Raw genomic sequence first — 18,251 nt, 5'->3', positions numbered from 1 at the left:
ACTTACTTACATACTTACTTACATACTTACATACTTACATACTAACTTACTTACATACTTACTTACATACTTACATACTTACTTACATACTTACATACTTACTTACATACTTACTTACTTACATACTTCCATACTTACATACTTACATACTAACTTACTTACATACTTACTTACATACTTACATACTTACATACTTACTTACATACTTACTTACATACTTACATACTTACTTACATACTTACATACTTACTTACATACTTACATACTAACTTACTTACATACTTACTTACATACTTACATACATACTTACATACTTACTTACATACTTACATACTTACTTACATACTTACTTACATACTTACTTACATACTTACATACTTACATACTTACATACTTACTTACTTACATACTTACTTACATACTTACTTACATACTTACATACTTACATACTTACATACTAACTTACTTACATACTTACTTACATACTTACTTACATACTAACTTACATACTTACATACTTACATACTTACTTACATACTTACTTACATACTTACATACTTACATACTTACTTACATACTTACTTACATACTTACATACTTACTTACATACTTACATACTTACTTACATACTTACTTACATACTTACTTACATACTTACATACTTACATACTTACATACTTACTTACTTACATACTTACTTACATACTTACTTACATACTTACATACTTACATACTTACATACTAACTTACTTACATACTTACTTACATACTTACTTACATACTAACTTACATACTTACTTACATACTTACATACTTACATACTTACTTAACATACTTACATACTTACATACTTACTTACATACTTACATACTTACATACTTACTTACATACTTACTTACTTACATACTTACATAATAACTTACATACTTATTACTTACATATTTATTTACTTACCAAAAGTTGTACTAATAACAAATATATGTGTATGTAATAAATAATAATAATATACATAAAGCGCCAGTACATTCTTACATATTGCACCTTTAAACCCACTCCTTCCTTTCTTTCTTTCCTTCCTCTGCAGATGGAAACATCTCCGTCAGCTACTCAGCAGGAGAAGATGTTTGTGGTAACGGTGTGAAGGCGAAGACGGTGATCCAGCTGAGCTGCGGCTCCACGGTGGGACACCCGGCCATCATCAGGTACACACACACACATACACACACACACACTAACACACACACACACACACACACACACACACACACACACACACACACGCATTAGTATGTTCAGCTAGTTTGTGTTTTAATGGGAACAGCTGACAACAAGAAATGAGAAAGGAAGATAAATTGATTGAAATGTTTGAAATAGGAAAACACCAAGGCACTTCCTTCCTTCCTTCTTCCCTCCCTTCCTTCTTCCTTCCTTCCTTCCTTCCTTCCTTCTGCCCTCCAAGGTGGAAGGAATGACAATGAAAAGAGGAAGGAAGTAAGGAGAGAAGGAAGGGAGGGAAAGAAAGGTTGAAGGAATGACAGGAGGAAGGGAGGGAGGAGAGAAGGACAGGAAGAAGGGATTAGGAAGGAAAGCAGTAAGGAGAGAGGGAGGGAGGAAAAGAGGAAGGAAGTAAGGAGAGAAGGAAGGGAGGAAGGAAAGGTGGAAGGAATGAAAGAAGGAATGAGGAAGGAAAGGAGTAAGGAGAGAGGGAGGGAGGAAAAGATTAAGGAATGACAGGAGGAAGGGAGGGAGGAAAGAAGGACAGGAAGAAGGAGGAGGAACGAAAGCAGTAAGGAGGGAAGGAGGGAGGAAAAGAGGAAGGAAATAAGGAGAGAAGGAATGGAGGAAGGAAAGGTGGAAGGAATGTCAGGAGGAAGGGAGGGAGGAAAGAAGGAACGAAGGAATGAGGAAGGAAAGGAGGGAGGGAGGGAGGAAGTAAGGAGAGAAGGAAGGGAGGAAGGAAAGGTGGAAGGAATGACAGGAGGAAGGAAGGAATGAGGAAGGAAAGGAGTAAGGAGGGAGGGAGGGAGAAAAGAGAGAAGGAAGTAAGGAGAGAAGGAAGGGAGGAAGGAAGGAAGTGATGGAAGGAGGAGGGAGCAAAGAAAGGAAAGGAGGGGAAGAACGAAGGAAAAATTTAAAGAGGGAGAAGGAAGGAAGAAAAGAAGGAACAGTCAAAAGAGACGGGGAGGACAACAGTAGAGTTAACCCTTTAAATGCCAGTTTAATGACATATAACAGAAAAAATGAATTATTGTCTATATACTGAATGCAAAGTGAATTATTTTGGGAGGATTATCAGTCTGGGAATTATCAACGATCAATAACAACATTGGTTATGATTAATTATTATTTTTAGTGCATTGTCAGATTAAAAAAACAACAACTTTTGACTATTAAAACTACATTTCTTTTAATCCTCCCTTCCAAAAAATGACTCTTTGATGCATTCCTGTGTTCTTGGATGTCATTTATAGCATTATGTGTAAATCTCTCTCTTTATAATAAACTTTATTTCTATCACATCTTTCCAAATTAAAGTTTTGAGGTGCTTCACATTATACAGTATAAACCATTTAAGCAGAATATGATTATATACTGTTTGTTCATGTTTGCTGCAGCGTGTGTGTCAGACCTCTGCAGAATCACACGTGAAGCTTTAATACATCGAACTCGACTCTCCTGCAGGAAACACTCATTGACTCTGACTGTTAATGACAGAAGAAAGCGTGTTTGTCTTCATGGTTAAACTTTGTCTGGTTTTACCGTCATCATTGAAGCTGATTGCGCAACACTTCACGTTCCTCCTCAGCAGGAGCAGATTTAATGATATTCACAGTCACGAGTCAGTCAGAGTCACCAGGACTGAAACTAAAGAGCATTTTTATTATCAATTCATCTGTCGGATCAGTTTCTGGATTTATTGATTCGTTTTTTTTGTTTGTAAAATGTCAGAAAATGATGAAAATTTACGTCTTATTTTGTCAACAACTCAAAATTATTCAGTTTAATTTCACAGAAGTCTTAAAAAATACAGAAAATATTCACATTTAAGAAGCTGGAATCAGATAATTAGGATATTTTTGACTCAAAATGATTAATTGAGCTTAAAAATAGTTGATTAATTTGAATAGTTAACAACTAAATTGCTCATATTGAAGACTAAAATGTTTAGTTCTTAGGTTAATAAAAGTAATTCCTGTGAAATATGATATATTTTTTAAGTTTGTTTTATTTGCTTCTTTTAATAACATTTATTTTGCCATCTCAACTCAAATATGTCCGAAAATATTCATATTTAAGAAGCTGGAATCAAAGAATTCAGAGATTTTTCCTTTTAAAAATGACTCAAAATGATTAATTGATAATCAAAATAGTTAGTGATTTATTTTAATAGTTGATAATTAATTGAATAATCTAATTATTGCAGCTCTAAAATTCACATTAAAAAAACACTGTATATTAACTGCTTATATAGAAGACTTTAAAATGAAGTAATTTCTCCTTATTTAGGTTAATAAAAGCAATATATTATTACTTAAACTTATCTGCTAACATTTAATATGCAATGTCTTTACTATATTTATTAACTCTGTTTTTTTCATATATATATATTATTGTTTTAAATTCACTCAACAGGTCAAATTAGTCCTAGAAATCTTACGTTTTGCCTTCTTTGCAATCTGCAGCCATGTTAACAGTATCTTATAATAAAGTATTATTACTATTTATTTTATCATTATTATTTATTAATGAAACTACTAAAAGAGAGATGTGTTGAAGTCATAAAAAGTAGGTTATAAACAGGAAAACAATTAAGAAAATAAAAATAGAATATAGGAAGAAGGAAGTAAGGAAGGGATGAAGAAGGAAGGAAGGGAGGGGGAAGGGAGGGAGGGAGGAAAGAAGAGAGGGAGGGAGGAAGAAGGAAGGAAAGGAGGGAGGAAGTAAGTATGGGAGGAAGAAGGGTGGAAAGGAGCAAGGGAGGGAGGAAGAAGGAAGGAAAGGAGGGGAGGGAGGAAGGAAGGGAGGAATAAGGAAGGAAAGGAGGGAGGGAGGAAGGAAAGGAGGAAGGAAGGAAAGGAGGAAAGGAAAGAAATAAGGGATGAAGGAAAAGAAGGAAGGACGGAGGATATATATTTATAACAAGCAGGCTCTAAAATATAAGTGAATAAAGTGTAATTAATCTCTGTGTGTGTGTGTGTGTGTGTGTGTCGTGTGTGTGTGTGTGTGTGTGTGTGTGTGTGTGTGTGTGTGTGTGTGTGTGTGTGTGTGTGTGTGTGTGTGTGTGTGTGTGTGTGTGTGTAGCATCGACATGGCGTCCTGTCAGTTTGTGATTGGCTGGGAGACTCGGTCAGCGTGTGCAGTGAAGCAGCGGGAAGTGAAGATGGTGAACGGGACGATCCAGGTTCCTGATACCGGAGCCAGTCTGAGTCTGGGAGCGCTTTACTTCAGGTACCAAACTAACCCTAACCCTTTAATCCTTCCTGTCTGCTTAGACTGTTCCTTCTTTCCTCCTCCCCTTCCTTCCATCTGTCCTTCCTCCCTCCCCTCCTTCTCTCTTTCCTTCCTTCCTCTCTCTCTCCTTCCTTCCGTCTGTCCTTCCTCTCTTCCTTCCTTCCTCTCTCTTTCCTCCCTTCCTTCTTTCCTTCCTCTATCCCTCCCTCCCCCTTCCTTCTTCTCCTCCCTCCCTCCTACCTTCCTTCCTTCCTTCTTTCCTCCGTCCTTCCTTCCCTTTCTTTTCTCCCTTCCTTCTTTCCTTCCTCCCTTCCTTCCTCCCTCCTTTCCTTCCTTCCTCCCTCCCTTCCTTCCCTCCTTCCTTCCCTCCTTCCTTCTTCCCTACTTTCCTTCCTTCTTTCCTTCCTTCCTTCCTCCCTTCCTTCCTTCCTTCCTCCCTTCCTTCCTTCCTCCATCCTTTCCCTTCCTTCCTTCCTTCCTTCCTTCCTTCTTCCTCCCTTCCTTCCTTGACTCGAGGACAACAGGAGGGTTCAATAATAACAGTGATGAACTTTAACTTGATGCTCTCATCTCATCTCATCTCCTCTCTCGTCTCCTCTCGTCTCCTCTCTGTCTCCTCTCGTCTCCTCTCATCTCGTCTCCTCTCTGTCTCCTCTCCTCTTCTCTCTGTCTCCTCTCATCTCCTCTCGCCTCCTCTCATCTCCTCTCGTCTCCTCTCATCTCCTCTCCTCTCCTCTCTCCTCTCCTATCGTCTCCTCTCTGTCTCCTCTCATCTCCTCTCATCTCCTCTCTCCTCTCCTCTCGTCTCCTCTCTGTCTCCTCTCCTCTCCTCTCGTCTCCTCTCTCCTCCTCTCGTCTCCTCTCTGTCTCCTCTCGTCTCCTCTCTCATCTCCTCTCTCGTCTCCTCTCCTCTGCTCTCGTCTCGTCTCCTCTCATCTCCTCTCTCATCTCCTCTCATCTCCTCTCGTCTCCTCTCTGTCTCCTCTCGTCTCCTCTTGTCTCCTCTCTGTCTCCTCTCGTCTCCTCTCATCTCCTCTCTCGTCTCCTCTCGTCTCCTCTTGTCTCCTCTCTGTCTCCTCTCGTCTCCTCTCTTCTCCTCTCTCGTCTCCTCTCCTCTCCTCTCCTCTCCTCTCGTCTTGTCTCCTCTCCTCTCGTCTCCTCTCTGTCTCATCTCGTCTCCTCTCGTCTCCTCTCAGCCACCATCAGGCGTCTGGAGACATCCGATCCAACGGCGACCGCTACATCTACCACATCCAGCTGTCGGGCATCACCAACATCTCTCTGTCCAGCTGTTTGGGAGCCAACATCTGTCAGGTGAAACTGAACGGTCCGTACAGACGCAGGATCGGCTCCTCCAGCGACGCCAAGTATTACATCAAAGGTAAAGTTACTGGTTTAGAGTCACATTTCTAAAAAGAGACTGGTGGTGTGAAAATGTCAAGAAGTTCATTGTTCCTGTGTTCTTCTCCCTCCTTCCTTCCCTCCTTCCTTCCTTCCGTCCTTCCTTCCTTCCCTCTTTTCTTCCCTCCATCTTTCTTTCCTTCCTTCCTTCCTTCCCTCCCTCCTTCCTCCTTCCTTCCTTCCTTCCTGTCTTCTTTTCGTTCTTTCCTTCCTTCCTTCCTCCCTGTCTTCTTTTCCTTCCTTCCTTCCTTCCCTCTTTTCTTCCCTTTCCTTCCTTCCTTCCTTCCTTCCCTCCTTCCTTCCTTCCCTCTTTTCTTCCCTCCTTCCTTCCTTCCCTCTTTTCTTCCCTCCATCTTTCCTTCCTTCCTTCCTTCCTCACTTTCTTCCTTCTGTCCTTCCTCCCTTTCTTTTCTTCCTGTCTTCTTTTTGTCCCTTCCTTCCTTTCATCCTTCCTTCCCTATTTTCTTCTCTTATTCCTTCCTTCTGTCCTTCCTCCCTTTCTTTCTTCCTTCCTTCATTCCTTTATTCTGTCCGTCTATCCTTTTTTTCTTCCCTCTGTCCTTTCTTCCTTTCTTCTTTCTTCCCTCCTGCACTAGATGGATTCCACATATTCTGACTGATAATTAGTCTCTACACCAGTTCACACTCATAAATTCATCATCAGTCATCATTAAATGTTTAATTAATGTTTCAGTTTGATTAAAAAACATTTACAATCACTATTTTATGACCCAGGAGAACATTTTGTAGAATATGATGAATACAACAACATGTTTTAATGCTGATTTTTTTTTTTTTTTAAATTAACACCGGTCAAATTTGTCCATTTGCAAGAAAAGTCTGGTTAATAGAAATGTGTATATGGTGTTTTTACAGCTGTGAAATGTAAAAATGGGTCAAATTTGACTCTGAACAGAATGTAAGGGTTAAATAAGTGTGTCAAAAATCCTCAGTTGACTGCTGATCACCTTACTGTCCTAAAGGGGGTTTTAAAGGCACTCATTAACATCTCAACTATCTTCTTCCCCTTCAGGAGGAAACCTGGACGTGATGGTGTCGTCTGACTCAACGTGCGGCCGTGAGAAAACCAAGATGGTGTCGTCCACCATCATGTTCCACTGCAACCCGTCTGCAGGCGTCGGCATCCCCGAGTTCATGCTGGAGACGGACGAGTGCCAGTATCTGTTTGTGTGGCACACCGACGCCGTGTGCGGACTCACGTGAGTAAAAACAGCTGATGTTTTACTTAATATGCAAAACATCTGGAGGTTAGTTTCTTTACTCTTAAGATGCTTTATCTCTTCTCTTCCTGCAGAACTGTGAACGCAGAGTCGTTCGATGACGACGACGTTCCGGGTTTGTCCAGGAGGAGCCAGGCGGTGGGAGTAGTGCTGAGCCTCCTGCTGGTGGGACTGACTGTGTGTCTGCTGGGACTGCTGCTCCACAAGAGAGAGAGGAGGTGAGGCTGAGAGCATGTTTATATGTTTATATGTTTATATGTTTATATCCTCTTATGATGTCAGATGTTAACCCTCCTGTTGTCCTCGAGTCAAGGAACGAAGGGAGGAAAGGAGGGAAGAAGGAAGGAAAGGAGGGAGGGAGGGAGGGATGAAGGAAGGGAGGAAGGAGGGAAGGGAGGAAGGAGGAAAGGAAAGGAAGGAAGGAAGGATGGAGGAAAGAAGGCAGGAAGGAAGGTAGGAGGGAGGGAGGGAGAAAGGAAGGACAGGAGCAAGGAAGAAGGAGGGAAAGGAGGAAAGGAAGGGAGGAAGGAGGGAAGGGAGGAGGGAGGAAAGGAAGGAAGGTAGGATGGAGGAAAGAAGGAAGGAAGGTAGGAGGGACGGAGGGTGAAAGGAAGGAAGGAGGGAAGGAAAGAAGGAGGGAGCAAGGAAGAAGGAAGGAAAGGAGGGAGGAAGGAAGGAAGGAGGGAAAGGAGGAAGGAAGGAAGGGAGGAAAGGAAAGAAGGAAGGAGGGAGGGAGGAAGGTAGGGGGAGGAAAGAAAGAGAGAAGGAGGGAGAAAGGAAAGGAAGGAAGGAAGGAGGGAAGGAAAGAAGGAGGGAGGGAGGAAAGAGAGAGGAAGGAAAGAAAGAGAGAAGGAGGGAGGGAGGGAGGACAGAAGGAACAGTCAAAACAGACGGGGTCAATTTGAATTTGCAGCATCTTCATCTTTGTGTTTTGAATCTCTTGTTGCAGAGAGCTTGTGATCCAGAAGGTAGCCGGCTGCTGCAGGAGAGGAAACCAAGTCTCCTATAAATACTCCAAGGTTAGACTCAGCTTATGATCTCTCATCTTCATTTCAGCCAATCAGATACTCAGATTACAGTGAACTACGGCCAAAGCTACTTTTAAAAATGCTGCCACTGATTAAATATGATATATGACTGCTTGTTTAAATGCTACTGTATCATTTTACAGATTAATATCAGTAAAATAAAAAGTCAATATTTCACTTTAAACAGAATTAAACTTGCAGAAAATCTGATTTATTAGATAAACTCTCATTAAATCAAACTTGCTGCATGAAATCCAACATAAAGACAGTTTAATAGGGAACAAAAAACATGAATTTATTCCTTCTTGTTCATTATTTATTGTCTTATAATCACATTTGACCCTCTTCTATAAATCCTCAGGTCAACATGGACGAAGACGGAGGTGAAGACGAGATGGAGTGGCTAATGGAGGAGCTGGAGGCCCCTCCCACCTCTTCCTCCTCCTCCTCCTCCCACAGGGGCAGGAGTAACCACGGCAACGGTCACATTACGACGAAGCCGGTGAACACGGACGGGCTTCGCTCCTTCTCGCTGGATGAGCAGGACGACGACGACAGCGAGGACGAAGTGATGAGCTTCCCGGGAGTGAGAGTGGTCAAACCGTCCGCCGCCGTTTCCAAAAACACAGCGGCTCATCGCAGCGCTTTCCTCCAGGTGAGCTTTTATCTATCTATCTATCTATCTATCTATCTATCCATCTATCCATCTATCTATCCATCTATCCATCTATCTATCCATCTATCCATCTACCTATCTATCTACCTACCTATCTATCTATCTATCTATCCATCTATCAATCTATCAATCTATCAATCTATCCATCTATCCATCTATCCATCTATCTATCTATCTATCTATCTATCTATCTACGCTTTCATACAGTTAGTTGATTTAAAAGCTGATAATAAAACAGAAAAGGAATAAAAAAAAAAAGAAAAAGTTAAAAGACAATAATTGAGACCAATTCATGCAAGAAAAAAAACAGAATGAAGAAATTAAAAAAATTAAGTAAAATAAGTTTTTTTTTAAAATTACGTAGATAAAAATTATTCAAATAAATAAGTAAAATGAGAGAGAATACGAAAATAAGGTTTATAAAAAAGTTAAAGTAAAGAAAACAAGGTTAAAATAGATTAAAAAGACAAAAGAAAAATAAAATAATAGATTCATTTTAATAAAAGTTAGACTAAAACTAGATTAAAAAAGAGATCAAAAAAGACAAAAGAAACAGACAAATGCAATCGATAAGAAAATAAAACTTATAGAATGATGATAATAAAATGGCGTAAAATAAAAAGATAATTTAAAAATAAATATAATAAAACGGAAAATCTGTTTATAGTTCATTAGAATGACTGTGTGCAAAAGAGAAAGATTCATCACTCCGTCGTCTGATTCTTCACAGAAACTTCTAGTAAAATTTTACTACAACCTTATTATGTCGTCGTACTCGGGGTGGCTGTAGCTCAGGAGGTAGAGCGAGCGATCGTCCACCAATTGGAAGATTGGCGGCTCCTCCAATCCACGTGTCATTGTGTCTTTGAGCAAGACACAATGACACGTTAACCCCAAATTGCTTCAATTGCTGCGCCAACAGTGTGTGAATGTGTATGAATAGTTAGTTTCCTCACACTTGGTACTCTGTGTGGTAACTCCTGCCATCAGTGTATGAATTGTATGTTTTAATGTTTCCATGTTTTTACTATTATTGGGTTTTATTTTTATTTTTCAAATTGCATGTTTTCAAATAAATAAGTAAAATGAAAGAGAATAAGAGAAAAAGGGTTATAAAAAAACCAAGGTTAAAATAGAGGAAGTGGAAAATAAATAAAAATGATATAATAGATGTATTTTAATAAAAGTTTCACTAAAACTAGATTAAAAAAAGAGATTTAAAAAGACAAAAGAAACTGACAAAAAAATCAATAAGATAGAACTTATAGAATGATAATAAAATGGCGTAAAATAAAAAGATAATTTAAAAAATATAAAATAAAACTGAATAAAAAGACTATAAAATAGTTCAGTTCTTAATTAAAATCAGGCTGAACAGGAACGTTTTGAGTTTCCTTTAAAACATAATGTGTATGAATAGTTTCCTCACACTTGGTACTCTGTGTGGTAACTTTTTAAATTGCATGTTTTTATGTTTTTTGTCTCCAATTCTTACTGTTAAATGTTTGTTTTTATCTAAAGCACATTGAGTTGCCATTGTGTATGAAATGCTCTATATAAATAAAGCTGCCTTGCCTTTGAATATGTGTGAATATGTGTGAATGTGACATGTAGTATACTATATAAGCACAGTCCGTTTACCAAACTAAAGACTGTCTCGCTGTAGGGTTTATTTTTGACGTTCTTGGACCTTTGTGGTGTTTTCAGGAGGAGAGCGACGAGGACCTGGTCGGCCTCCTGGACGAGTCGGACAGGAAGAGGAAGAGCGGCAAACCTCGCTCTTCTGGCCGTAGCCACGGTAACAACAACACGGCAGCCAACAGGAAACGGGACGAGGAGGACAGTGACGAGGACCTCCTCAGGGTGTGATGTCACTTCCTCCTCCTGTCCTGCCCCTCCCCCCACTCCACCAACACCTCCACCATCCCTCCCCCCGCTCATCCAATCTGAACTATTCTCTCTCAGTGAATGTCTCCATAATACAACAAACCAACATATTTGAAAGCAGAAAATCTTTCGTCTCAGTTCGGGATTCATTTTGTTGGACTGCACCTTTACTCGTCCTCTTCAGACTCTTATCCAGTCCACTGTCTACAGACTGTCAATGTTAGGTTTCTTATTTATTGAAAGCTAATTATTTAAAAAAAAGTGTTCTTCAGGCCCTTTTTTTTTTTTTTTTTTTTTTTGCCCTGCACCCAATTTTTCTTTCATTAAATCTGAAATAATTCTTCACTATAAAGCGACTTCAGTCTCGCCACATTTATCTAAAACCAACATGTAAAATAAATAATAACATCACTTTTCTTTTCCTCCAGTGTTTTCAAAGCTGTGCCATTACTTTTTAGCACTTTATCGTAGCATTGATGAATTGAAAATGATTCTTTTGGCCATTTACAACATTTATTTCATTATTTCATTAGATAATTGTGGTGAGATGTAAAGTTCAGTCGCTCATGAAGTGGAAACAGACGCAGTAGGCGGTGAAGTGAAGTGAAGTGAAGGTGTCGGCTTGTGTTGTTTCTTAAAGGGAATCAATTTTTTTTCTCGCCGTTTACAGTTGCGACTTTCTTTCTTTCTTTCCCCCCCTTTAAAAAAAGAAAGCACGATGCCTTCCTGATGATGAATTTACTTTTTTTGCATTTTCATCGATGAATCATGATGTCCGACGATAGATTGACGTCTTTTCTTTTTTTTCGGGGTCTTATTTTGATCATGAGACATTGTACATAGATGATAATGTTCTACAATATGGACGTTTTTGTTTTTTGTTTGTTCGTTTATTTTTCGTCTTCACCGGTGAATTTGCTCACGCGTTTTTTTTTTGTGTTGATTTTATGATTATTTAAATGGTTGTCCGAGCTGATTTATTATCTGTCCGTGTCTATGTTGTTGTGTGTGTGTGTGTGAGTGTGTGTGTGAAAATTAGAGATGGCCTTATGTATGAATGGACGGTTCGGTGACGACGGAGGTTATCGGAAGTCGTTACGAAACTCGAGATGTTTAGTTTGACGTGATTTCTCGTTGGTGTGTGTTTGTTTGAAGTCCCTCTCTCCCCGTCAAAGCCATATTTCTACAGCCGCCGCCGTTGTTGCTGCTGGCGCTAATGTTCGGAAGTTCGTAAAATGTCTCCGCTTGCACTCAATCACATCGTACGTTAAGTATACGCTCAGTTTTTGGTATTCAAGTCTGCGATTTTTTCCTTTTTTATGTCCCTTGTAGCAGCCAATAACGTAATAACGGCCAATAACGTTAACATTTTGCCCATTTTAAGTGTAATGAAGCCAATATCGTAATAACGGCGCGTAACGTTTAATGGCCGATAACTTAATCTTAGCCGATAAGGTAATAATGGTGATAACGTAATCTTAGCAGATAACGTAATCTTGGCTGTTAACGTAATAATGGCCGATAACGTTATCTTAGCCGATGACGTAATAATGGCCGATAACGTAATAATGGCCAATCACGTAATCTTAGCCGATAACGTAATAATGGCCGATAACGTTATCTTAGCCGATAACGTAATAATGGCCGATAACGTTATCTTAGCCGATAACGTAATAATGTCCAATAACGTAATCTTAGCCGATAACGTAATCTTGGCCGATAATGTAATAATGGCCGATAACGTCATCTTGGCCGATAACGTAATAATGGCTGATAATGTTATAATTTTGCCCGTTTTTTGTGTAATAAAGCCAATAACGAAATCATGGCTGATAAATTTGGCTTGTCTTTTTTTTAACGTAATAAGCCGATAACGTAATAACTTGGCAAATATGTAATGAAATTAAAGTTTCTATCCATTTAAGTTTTATTTATTGGAGTTTATATCCAATAAATACAACTTAAAGTGACATTAGTATATTATTATGTTATCGGCTTTATTACTTTTAAAACAGGCAAAATTATTACGTTATCGGCTGTTATTACGTTATCGGCTGTTATTACTTTATTAGCTGTTATTATGTTATTGGCCATTATTACGTTATTGGCCATTATTACGTTATCGGCCGTTATTACGTTATCGGCCGTTATTACGTTATCGGGTGTTATTACGTTATTGGCTGCTACATCCCTGCTTTGAAAGTGAGATTTTTAACTCCGCAAAAAGCCAAGTCTGTGTTTTTAATCCAAATGCATGACAACAATGGAGACAAAAAAGAAAGAAGCTAGAGGCATAAAATCATTCGGGAATGCAGGCAGTCGAATCCCGATTTAACACATTTTCCTGCTCAGTAATTCAAACTAAACGTTCTCACAGAGGACGTTTGTGCAGCTTTCATTACTCAGAACTGAAATTAAACTGCAGTGTTGCCACATATCTCAGTCAGCATTATGAAATAAGACACAGTATAAACACGCAGAGTATTTTTTTAAGGCTCCATGGTTCCTTTTTTTTTCTGGCACCATCCAAACTTTCATGTTTTAAGTTTTTTTGTTATTTACACTGGAATGAAACTTTGGTGAATTTACAAAAACTCACAAAAATAAAGCAGCTTAAAATGACAGACGGCACCGAATAAGTTTTGGTGACATTTTCCAGCACTAAGCAGGTCTAATAAAGCCGAAACAGAGAATCATGCAGAATATTGATTAATGCCATTAAACATTTGATGGAACCAGATTCTCCAACATTTCTTTGTCAAAAAATCACAGTAAGCTTGAAATAAATCATTTTAATAATGAGGTTGGAAACTATTTTGATAATCAATTCATATTTAAGTCTTGTTCCAAATATAAATATTACATTTTGCTGCTATAATGGTTCGATAAAAGAAGTGATTTTAAGACGTCTCCTTGACTGATGAGCTTTTTTTTCACAATTTTCTGACATTTTTTAAAAATTAAACAATTAATTGATTAATTAAAACTATCTCCTTGCATCTCCTCTGATTGATTACTGGTTTAATTGTTCACCTTATCAGTTAAACTGCTTGATTAAACCACTTTCGGTGATTGGACAACCTTTTTTGGAGAGCACCTGTTCATTAGTTTGTGTCATTTTTGTATTGAATAGCTACAAGAAAATGATATTCGGCACATTTGATTGATTGTTTAAGGTACAAAGGGGAAATGAGAGGAGATTCACTGCTGGGATTTATCAGTATTCAACTAAAAATCTGACCATAGTGCACCAACCTGCTCCTTCAGCAATCATTATCATTGCTAAAATCTCTAATCTATCAATTAACAACAGAAGCTTCACCATTCAGGGGTATTTCTAAAGCTTTGTACACAAAATTTTGTTAAACAAGCTTTTTGTATGATGCCACAGACAAAAAAAATGACCGAAAAAAGGGGATTTGAGTCGGGAATCATCAGTATTTTATATATCGGAAGAGTTTGGGGGTTGTGCCATAATGATGAAATTTAGAAAAAAACGATCATCATCAACTTCACTGTCCCGCTGCTGTAGGTGTTCAGTTAATAATCTCATGAAGTATCACGAAAATTAAACCTTTCAGAAGCAAGTTTGAGTGAAATTGTCAAAGCATTTAGCGTGGATTGATATTTAAAAGTTGCGTTCACATCTTGCTCCATGATATTACTCATTTATGTTTTACGATCTTTTGTCTATTAAGTTTTATTGATAGTAAAATATATGTCTTTGGTAGCATACAGAAGGAATGTGTTAATACATGGTAGATAAGGCGGGTTTCCATTCAACAGATGAATTAGTGCAGTTACATATGGACCTAAATGAGATGTAAATCATTTATTTATTATTCAAATATCATTTTCAGTAGAGCAGAAACTTAAAAAATGAATCCGAGCCTGCTCCGACGGACTTGACAGATGTTTTTTTTGTTTAGTTTTGGGGTTTTTTTACATTTAATTTGAAATGTTTTCATTCATTTAGCATGTGAGAAGCAACTTCTTCTAATTTGTGACCCTGTCTGGGAGGTTTTTTGGTTTTTTTGAATTGGCATCTATCTGTGTTTGGCACTTTGTAAGTCATCTCTTCCCGAGGAGACGTGGTAGCACTCCTCATTGCAGAGAAGCTGATGGTACCGTTTCTGTGTGACGTCCATATTACCACCCTCGCATAACGTCTGTTTCTGCTGTATTTAGCACCAAAGTTTGTGTGGCTCTTCTGCATGGTACTGTACTGAACCCTCTGGTTTCCTAATGAAGGTATAAATGGACATTCTTGTGCTTTTTCTTGTCCACACTAAAGCAGAGATACTTATTCACTGTCTGAAGTTCGACATCGAGACTGAAATTTACAACCAGCTGGGAGAGTAAAGCGACTAAAAAAGCACAAGAACTTTTCTGTGATGATTCAGTACTATGGGAGATCATTATTATGGTTTAGTTGGTGTAAGTTATGTTGTCTGATATGTTGTTGTTTTTTTTCAGCTCTTTGCCTGTTTTCCTATTTAAAAAGAATATTGATGTAAAAATATTGCATTATTTGAATAAAATAAGAGATCCGCTGTTATAAGTGTTGTTGTTTGATTCTCTGTGACTGACAAGAAAGAAAGAAAGAAAAAAGAATGAATGAATAAGGAACTGAGACCTGAAAGAAAAGACATTTAAGCATAGAATGTAAAAAAGAAAGAAAAAAAGTCCCATTTTGAAGTCTTGAGTTTGCATTTTGACTGCTGCCATCTTGGATTTTTGGAGCCGGAAAAGACCGTATTTTAACGCTGGTCGTCCAGCTCCCTATGGCGTTTTTCCATTATACAGTTCCAGCACAACTCGCGTCTCCATCAGGGATAGTACCTGGTACCTGCTGCTAGCCGAGCCGATACTAAATGAGACGTCAACTGACTGCCGGCCACTGATTGGTCAGAAGAGTTGTCGCTGGACGAGTCATGAGCCGTCCCACACAAGAATCAAACCCGGCATTTTTAAATACCAACAACAGCGTTACAGCCATACGGCTCAATTTTCTTGCTTTGTGTGAGACAAAAAGCCTCATACAGCAGCAAGTACACCATCGCCTCCATGTCCTCCATTGTTTTTGTGTTTGTGTCGCATATAAAATGAAGTCACAGCAGTTTCGCGGAGCCGTGCTATGACCACCCCGACCACGTTGAGTAGGTACTTTTTTGTAATGGAAAAGGTTGTTCCTGGAACCGTGTCGTGTCGAGCCGAGTAGTGCTAGAACTGTATAGTGAAAAATCGCCATTAAAGCAGTAGTCTCCAACCCTGCTGCTGGAGAGCTATTTCCCTCGTTATCAACCAGCTGAAGATTGTCAAGGGCTTGATAACGAGCTAATAATTAGAATAAGGTGTGTTAGAGAGGGGACATAACCTAAAACATGCGGGGCAGTAGCTCTCCAGGAGCAGGGTTTGTGACACTGAATGAGACTTTTAGTCGACCAAAATGTTAAATTAAAACACACTGAATCTATGAATCTGGGGTGACGCCATGGTTACGTTACCTAACCAACGTTGTCACCAGGGTTGTGACTTGTCAATCATAACGCAGTCACTCACTCTCTAAAACATACCTCTGCTTTATTATCAAATTTAAATTAAATTGGACCACAATTGACCAAATTAACATCATGCTGTATTGATGAAGATTTGAAACTAGTGATTGAGACCATCAAGTCATTAGGAAACTGTTTACTGAGGTAATAAATCAAGTGGGGAGTCTGACTTCTATTTGGACTTAGTGGAGTCACCCCCTACTGGCCATTAGTGAAATTGCAGGTGTCAGGCTCTTTTGCACTGGCTGACCTAAAGCTACCCGCTTGTATTTAAGACTACAAACTTTTAACCTTCGTGTCGTCCTCCCGGGTCAAATTGACCCCGTCTGTTTTGACTGTTACTTCTTTCCTCCCTTTCTTCCTTCCTTCTGTCCTTCCTTCCTCCCTCCCACCTTCTTTCTTCACTCCTTCCTTCCTTCTTTTCCTCCCTCCCTCCTTCTTACTTTCTTTCCTCTGTCCTTCTTTCCTCTGTCCTTCTTTCCTCTGTCCTTCTTTCCTCTGTCCTTCTTTCCTTCCTTCCTCCCTTCCTCTTTTCCTTTCTCCCTCCCTCCTTCCTTCCTTCTTTCCTCCCTCCCTCATACCTTCCTTCCTTCCTTCTTTCCTCAGACCTTCTTTCCTTCCTTTCCTTCCTCCCTTCCTTCTTTCCTTTCCTCCCTCCTATCCTTCCTTCATTCCTTCCCTCCTTCCTTCCCTCCTTCTTTCCTCCCTCCTTTCCTTCCTTCTTCTTTCCTCCCTTCCTTCCTTCCTTCCGTCCTCCTTTCCTTCCTCCCTTCCTTACTTCCTCCTTTCCTTCCTTCTTCCTCCCTTCCTTCCTTGACTCGAGGACAACAGGAGGGTTAAAAGCAATATAAGACAGATCTACACAATGAAAGGATTTTCTCCTGCTCCAAATCACTTTATACTTGACTGGACTTGGTCTTGATTGATTTGAGACTCGACTCAGACATGTATTAAATGACATGAGAGTTTTTTTTAGACTTCTCTCAAAGGAGTTGAGATTTAACTTGAATTTATTTCAAAGGGATTGTGGTTTGAATTTAACGTGTCTGGGATTACTTCAGACTTGGACTTGTCTTGAATAACTCAAGACTTAAAACAGACTTAAAGAGCTTGAAATTCGGCATGGGCCTTTTTCGAAAGACTTGAGACTTTACATCTGTCTTAGAATGGTCCCAAATTATGTTAGACTTGATATAAACTCGTCCCATATGGCTCAAGACTTGACTTGATTGACTAGAAACCTTACAAGGACATGACTTGAGACTAGACTAATCTCACAGATCTCAAGACTTGACTTGGACTTGTCTTGAAGAACTTGAGGCTTGATTCTAACTGACAATGATTGACTTGAGTCTTGGGCTTGTCTCCAAGGATATGAGACTTGAGGCTTGATTTGAACGCAAAAGTTCAACAGATGGCTCTATCAGCTATTGCTCATATTAAATCAAACAAATAATATCATAAAATGAGTGTTGATAGTCCCCTCCAACTCCCTGACGTCCCTACTGACCAATAAAAAGCTGTATATGTGGAACCCTGAACCCTTTAATGTTGCAGTACATCAAGAAGTTGCTTTTTTTTTGTCCAGAGAAAACGAAATATGAAGTTGACTCGTTATTTTGCTGTCTTTACATATTCATTAGCTCCAATGTGTAATATTACCTTTAAAACGTGATAAGGGTTCATTTCATGCCAAATCTTCATGTCTAACTGATTCACAGAAACAAGACAGACATGTTAACTGATTGACAGCATTACTGACTGTGTATTCATGAGATGCAGAGACAACGTGCACAAGCAGGCCCATGTGTCTGTGTTGGTGTCTTTATGTTAATTAACCAGTCGGCAGTCCATGGAGGCTCCCTGCCAACTTCAAGTGAGACAATTGTAGTATGACGTCCGAAAAAAGTGATAGCAAACATGTTTTAATGCTCCGCTGCACCGCCTGTAGACCTTTGCTCCTGTTTGCCTTGTTAAAAACCCAGAGGACAGACATTTCAGCAGCCAG

General features: G+C 39.2%; 1 protein-coding gene across 1 annotated transcript in view; it reads left to right on the top strand.

Annotated features, from left to right (window-relative positions):
- The window catches only part of igf2r (insulin-like growth factor 2 receptor), a gene marked incomplete at its 5' end in the record, with an annotated part of 72,971 nt that extends 59,635 nt beyond the window's left edge, over positions 1–13,336 (top strand). Inside the window, 8 exon segments of the mRNA XM_062436843.1 lie at positions 1,085–1,202; positions 4,303–4,449; positions 5,649–5,833; positions 6,887–7,073; positions 7,169–7,312; positions 8,044–8,113; positions 8,484–8,777; positions 10,506–13,336. Coding sequence (XP_062292827.1) covers positions 1,085–1,202; positions 4,303–4,449; positions 5,649–5,833; positions 6,887–7,073; positions 7,169–7,312; positions 8,044–8,113; positions 8,484–8,777; positions 10,506–10,667 — 1,307 coding nt within the window.
- Positions 13,337–18,251: the final 4,915 nt, after the last annotated feature.

This window comes from Scomber scombrus, chromosome 17, assembly GCF_963691925.1.
Source record: "Scomber scombrus chromosome 17, fScoSco1.1, whole genome shotgun sequence".
In the NCBI taxonomy this organism is placed as follows: Eukaryota; Metazoa; Chordata; class Actinopteri; order Scombriformes; family Scombridae; genus Scomber; species Scomber scombrus.
The sequence above is the reverse complement of the archived record's forward strand: the minus strand, read 5'-3'. Positions and strand labels throughout refer to the sequence as shown.